This window comes from Mus caroli, unplaced genomic scaffold (assembly GCF_978045245.1).
Source record: "Mus caroli unplaced genomic scaffold, Mus_caroli_1 scaffold_8, whole genome shotgun sequence".
Lineage (NCBI taxonomy): Eukaryota > Metazoa > Chordata > Mammalia > Rodentia > Muridae > Mus > Mus caroli.
In genome coordinates, this window is record NW_028227263.1 from 123,151,295 (window position 1) to 123,157,467 (window position 6,173).

At 38.7% G+C, this 6,173-nt stretch overlaps 1 protein-coding gene across 1 annotated transcript; it reads left to right on the forward strand.

Moving 5' to 3' along the window:
* The first annotated feature begins 3,750 nt into the window (after nucleotides 1–3,750).
* Nucleotides 3,751–5,920, forward strand: LOC147003436 (vomeronasal type-1 receptor 4-like). The gene has a single exon (XM_085842067.1). The coding sequence runs from the start codon at nucleotides 4,983–4,985 to the stop codon at nucleotides 5,901–5,903; it is 921 nt and encodes a 306-aa protein (XP_085698193.1). The 5' UTR covers nucleotides 3,751–4,982; the 3' UTR covers nucleotides 5,904–5,920.
* Nucleotides 5,921–6,173: the final 253 nt, after the last annotated feature.

Below are 6,173 nucleotides of genomic sequence, written 5' to 3' on the forward strand. Positions count from 1 at the left end.
AGGAGTGCTAACAGAGGCTAAAGAATCACAGGAGGAACAAGCTCCAGCCAGAGACAGCTAGAACATCTAACACCAGAGATTACCAGATGGCAAAAGGCAAACAAAAGAATCTTGCTAACAGAAACCAAGAACACTGGGCATCATCAGAACCACAGTATGCACACCACCTAGATACCCCAACACACCCGAAAAGCAAGATTAGGATCTAAAATCACATCTCATGATGCTGGTAGAGGATTTTAAGAAGGGCATTAATAGCTCACTTAAAGAAATCAAAGAGAACACTGCAAAACAGGTAGAAGACCTTAAAAAGGAAACACAAAAATCCCTTAAAGAATTATAGGAAAACACAACCAAACAGGTGATAGAATTGAACAAAACCATCCAAGATCTAAAAATGGAAGTAGAAACAATGAAGAAAGCCCAAAAGAAGACAACTCTGGAGATAGAAATCCTAGGAAAGAAATCAGAAACCATAGATGCAAGCATCAACAGCAGAATACGGAGACACATTGAAACTAACAGAAGTTATGAACCAAATGGATTTAACAGATATCTACAGAACATTTTATTTTAAAACAAAAGGATATACCTTCTTCTCAGCACCTCATGGTACCTTGTCCAAAACTGACTATATAATTGGTCACAAAACAGACCTCAACAGATACAAAAATATTGAACTTATCCCATGCATTCTATCAGATCTCCAGGGACTAAGGCTAATCTTCAATAACAACATAAATAAGAGAAAGCCAACTGTGATGGTTTGTATATTCTTGCACATATTTGGAGGTGTGGCCTTGTTGGATTAGGTGTGGCCTTGTTCTGGTATAATTATCTACTGAGAGGCTCTGTCAGTACCTGACTGATAGAGAAGTGGATGATCACAGTCATCCATTAGATACAGCACAAAGCCCCCATTGAAGAAGCTAGAGAAAGTACCCTTTCAGCTGCAGGGGTTTGCAGCCCCATAGGAGGAACAACAATATGAACTAACCAGTAACCCCAGAGCTACCTGGGACTAAACCACTAATCAAAGAAAACACATTATGGAAATCGTGGCTCTAGCTGCATAAGTAGCAGTGGATGGCCTAGTCGGTCATCAATGGGAGGCGAGGCCCTTTGACTGGGAAGGTTTTAAGCCCCAGTATAGGAAAATGCCTAGGCCAGGAATCAGAAGAGGGTGGATTGGTGAGCCCAAGGAGGGGGTAGAGGATAGGGGATTTTCAGGGGAGAAACTAGGAAAAGGGATACCATTTGAAGTGTAAATAGAGAAAATATCTAATAAAATAAATAAATAAAAGTGATGAATTCATGAACTTCTTCGCCAAATGTATAGAACTAGAAAATATCATCCTGAGTGAGGTAACCCAATGGCAAAATAGCACGCAGGGTATGCACTCACTGATTAGTGGATATTAGCCCAAAAGCTATATATAAACAAGATAGAATTCACAAACCATAGGAAGCTCAAGAAGAAGGGAGACAAAAGTGTGGGTGCTTCAGTCCTTCTTAGAAGGAGAACAAAATACTCACAGGAGCAAAAATGGAGATAAAGAGTAGAGCAGAGACTGAAGGAAAGGCCATCCAGAGACTGTTCCAACTGAAGATTCATCCCATATACAGTTACCAAACCCAGATACCTTTGTGGATGCCAAGAAGTGCATCCAAAAAGAGGCTGGTATGGCTGTCTCCTGAGTGACCCTGCCAGAGCCTTACAAATACAGGGACAGATGCTCAAACCAATCATTGAACTGAGCATGGGGTCCACAATAGAGGAGTTAGAGAAAGGACCAAAGGAAGTGAAGGGGATTTCAACCCCACAGGAAGAACAATATCCATCAACCAGTCTCCCAAGAACCCCCAGGGACTAAGCCATCAACTAAGGAGTACACAAAGCTCCAGCTGCATAACTTGCAGAGGGTGGCCTTGTCATGCATCAGTGGGAGGAGTGGTTCTTGGTCCCATGAAGGCTCAATACATGCCCCAGTGTAGGGGAAGGAACTGAGGACAGAGAGGTGGTAGTGGGTGGGTGTGTGGAGGAACACCCTCATAGAAGCAGGGGGAGAGGGGATGGTATAGAGGGTTTCCGGGGGCATAACATTTGAAATGAAAATGAAGAAAATATCCAATAAGAATTTATTAATACCTGAAAAAAAGAAATTACAAAAAAAGAAAAGAAAAGAACTTTACATTATCCAACATGAGACATCTATGTGAGAAACTGTCCAACTAATATAGTGCTGGTTTTTAAAACTCTTTTGAAATATGCGTGTGAACATATTACAGGAAGCCTCACAGTACAATGTTTCTGTACATATTTGCAAAAGAAACTTAGTGTTAGTTATTCCTCTCCATATTTCCTCATCTACTTTTCCTCCTACACACCCAAATCTACCTCTTCATCTTCCATTATCACCTTTTCATTCTTTAGAAGACTGTATTTTACCTCCTCATTTTTTCAACATGCTATGACTCTAACAAATTCTTGGCTTGGAAGGTTATTCCAATATAGTTATGTATCAGGCTAATAAGCCATGTGTAAATGTCAATTAGCCGATATAAATTTTACAGATGAAATCAAGAACATGTGCTTGTACTAGACAAACATAAGGTATCTGAGCAATTAAAGATAAGTTACTTTCTTTTGGTCCTATTTCCACATATATCCCATTCTAAATGCTGGTATTTTCATTTGTAAAAATATTGTACAGTGATATCTTAATTCTCACACAGGAAAGTATAAGTTCATTGTGCCAGAGATGATATTGCTGCAGGCTTAAGTATCAATAAATGTTTAGAACATACAATTCTTAGATTTATAACCTGAATTCTTACTTTTCGTCATTGAAAATCAAAACTAAGTCCCTAGTTTTTTATTATACCTAGAGCATAAATGACTTGGAGCTATCTATTTCTTAATGATTGCTCAATCCATATCTTTGCTTGTATGTCCAGGATTACTTAATTACAAATGAGATTCTCTAGGTACTACCAAAGTATATTAGAACTGTGATAAGAATTCATGAGTATATCAGAAAAAAAGACATGATGACCTGAAAACAAGTGGATATTGGAATAACTCCAGGATTCAGGTGGGAAAGACCAGCTTCAATAAATTTGCCATTTATAAGTGTCCTGGGTCAAACATGGGAAAAGTTGGAATGAAGCCACTTCCAGGGAAATTACAGTTTCTGACTGACACATTGCCAGTTTTCTAGAAGGACTTGGTCTCAGAATAATTTTGCAGAAGTGAAATAGTAGGGAGGAGAGTACTCTGTAGAAACTCACATAATGAGTCCCTTGTTCTAACCTGGAGCGCCCCAATTCACATCTGACTATGAGATCAATGCAGAACTTAGATTCTCCCAAAGGAAACATGAAAACCCTTCCCTAACTTCTGCCCAGGTACTCATTAACACCTAACAAACTCCTAAACATCATCAGTAAGCATCAGAAAGGAATGGAGGTTTGCTCTGGGGATAAATGATTTTTCCTTCATGGGAGGTATCCCAAAGACACCATGCAGACAAATGTGCGGACGCCACAGATGACACAATAATATACTCTCTGAAGGATGTCATGTCCTGGTGCCCTATTATTTTATGAGACTGGAAACTTGGGCTTTGTTAGGTTACCTTCACAGCATTGCATGGAGAATAAGAAACCATTCTGTATTTCATTGCTTTCTTTCTAAGACTAAGAGTGACACGGAGAAGTTCCTCAACCCAGGCACTAGGAGCTGTGCTCTGCAGCTGGCCTTCAGATGAGCATCTTCATCCTAACTGAGGCTCAGAAGGTGGGATTCTTCCAACCATAGACTTCTGCTTAAAATTCTCTTCTCCTTTCTTCAGTGAAAACTGTCTTCTGAAGTCAACATGAAACATTATTTCTATTGGGAGTCAGCAAGTAAACTTAAATAGGTTAATATTTTGCTTTTATCTCAAAGAAATGTCTCTGTCCTAGATTAGTACTCAGGAGAAAACAGCATTCAGTGGAACATGTATGTGAGATGTTGAATTTTCTCTGGTGGATGGGGGCCCTCATGTTCCTACAGAAAATATATAAACAGTAAAATGCAGACTAAGCATCAGCTTGCAAAGGGTGTAATTTGGATTAATTATTAGTAATAAGGATTGTGTTAATAATTTTGGAGGGAAGCTGCAGGTGACACAGCTAAGGCTCTGGCACCTGACATTTTAGGACAAAAATTAAGATCAAGAAAAATATGAGTAGATGAAATGTCTTAGCAAGTTGGATTTTTTTTTTCATGGAGGACACATATGTAAGTCTATGTTCATCAGTGTGATCAGAAGACAGCTGGCTTTATTAGAAATATGTGGTGGGTTTGTGTGTGTGTGTGTGTGTGTGTGTGTGTGTGTGTGTAGTATAAATTTTTCTCAAAAGCCAACAACTTAATTTTCTACACCTGAATTCAATTACACAATTTTATTATTATGTGCCATCTTACATGTTATTCTGATACACATTATTTTTAACATGTTACTATAACATAAGGAAATTCAGTTAATTATTTTTATGCTACATTTATATATTGTTTTATTTTAATGATTTAGTTACATCCCAATTGAAGTCTCCCCTCCCTCCTAATTGTATTGAATTCTGATGATGGAATCACATGTTCAAACTACACTCTTTCCTGTCAGTATTCATAAGCAAAGACCATTGTGTGTTAAAATGTGTGTTATTGTGTTCTTGAGCTACAGGACCAATAAAGATGTAGTTGCAATACAAAATTTATCTCGAGGCTGGAGTAATAAAATCAGGATAAAATTTTATTTGAGTTATTATATATACATTGATTTCCAGGCAATTTACTTGTAGTATGATAGAATAGTGTCTCACTTATCAAGTGAAGAAATTGACTCAAATCAATTGGTAAGTGTGGAGAATAAAACAGAGACCTGAAGAGAGTAGTGTCCTACCTAATCATCACTCCAGGGTCCTGTAAAGCCCTCTCCATGTCTGATCATGGTAAATCCCTGGAAACCACTGAGGAAGTAGTTCTTCAGATCCTCTTGCTTTGCCAGTTTGGGGTTGGAACTGTGGCCAATGTCTTTCTGTTTGTCCATAATTTCTCTCCAGTTTTGACTGGTTCTAAACAGAGACCCAGACAGGTGATTTTAAGCCACATTGCTGTGGCCAATGCCTTGACTCTATTCCTCACTATATTTCCAAACAACATGATGGCTTTTGCTCCTAAAACTTCTCCAACTGAACTCAAATGTAAATTAGAATCCTTCAGTCACATGGTGGCAAGAAGCACAAACTTGTGTTCCACCTGTGTCCTGAGTGTCCATCAGTTTGTCACTCTTGTTCCTGTTAATAGAGGTAAAGGTAAACTTGTACTCAGAGCAAGTGTCCAAAATTTGGCGAGTTATTCTTGTTACAGTTGTTGGTTTTTCAGTGTCTTAACTAACATCCACATTCCAATTAATTTCACTGGTCCACAGATAACAGACAATAACACTGACTCTAAAAGCAAGTTGTTCTGTTCCACTTCTGGATTCACTGTAGGTATTGTCTTGCAGTTTGCCCATGATGCCACATTCATGAGCATCATGATCTGGACCAGTGTCTCCATGATACTTCTCCTTCATAGACATCGCCAGCGAATGCAGCACATCCTCACTCCCAATCAGGACCCCAGAGGCCAAGCTGAGACCAGAGCAACCCATACTATCCTGATGCTGGTGGTCACATTTGTTAGCTTTTATCTTCTAAATTGTATTTGTGTCATCTTTCATGCCTTTTATATGCATTCTCGTCTCTTCATAAGGCTTGTCAGTGAGATTTTAACTGCAGTCTTCCCCAGTATCTCTCCCTTACTGTTGATCTTCAGAGATCCTAAAGATCCCTGTTCTGTGCTCTTCAAATGTTGAAAACCAGAGTCACTGAAAAATGCCTAATACAGGAGACAGCTTTACTAACACCATTAAGTACTTTATTCCATAAATATGTTTCCAACATTTTGTATGAACAAGATGTGGTGCTCACTGCTATAATTTTAAAAGAATAAGGCTATACTCATTTGTTGATGTGAAATGATTTCTGGTTGGAACCTGACTGACATGGTAAGTGAGTTATGCACCATCATCTGTTCTCCTGTATATAACTGCATTCTGCTGCAGGCTGGACTGAAACTGATGCAA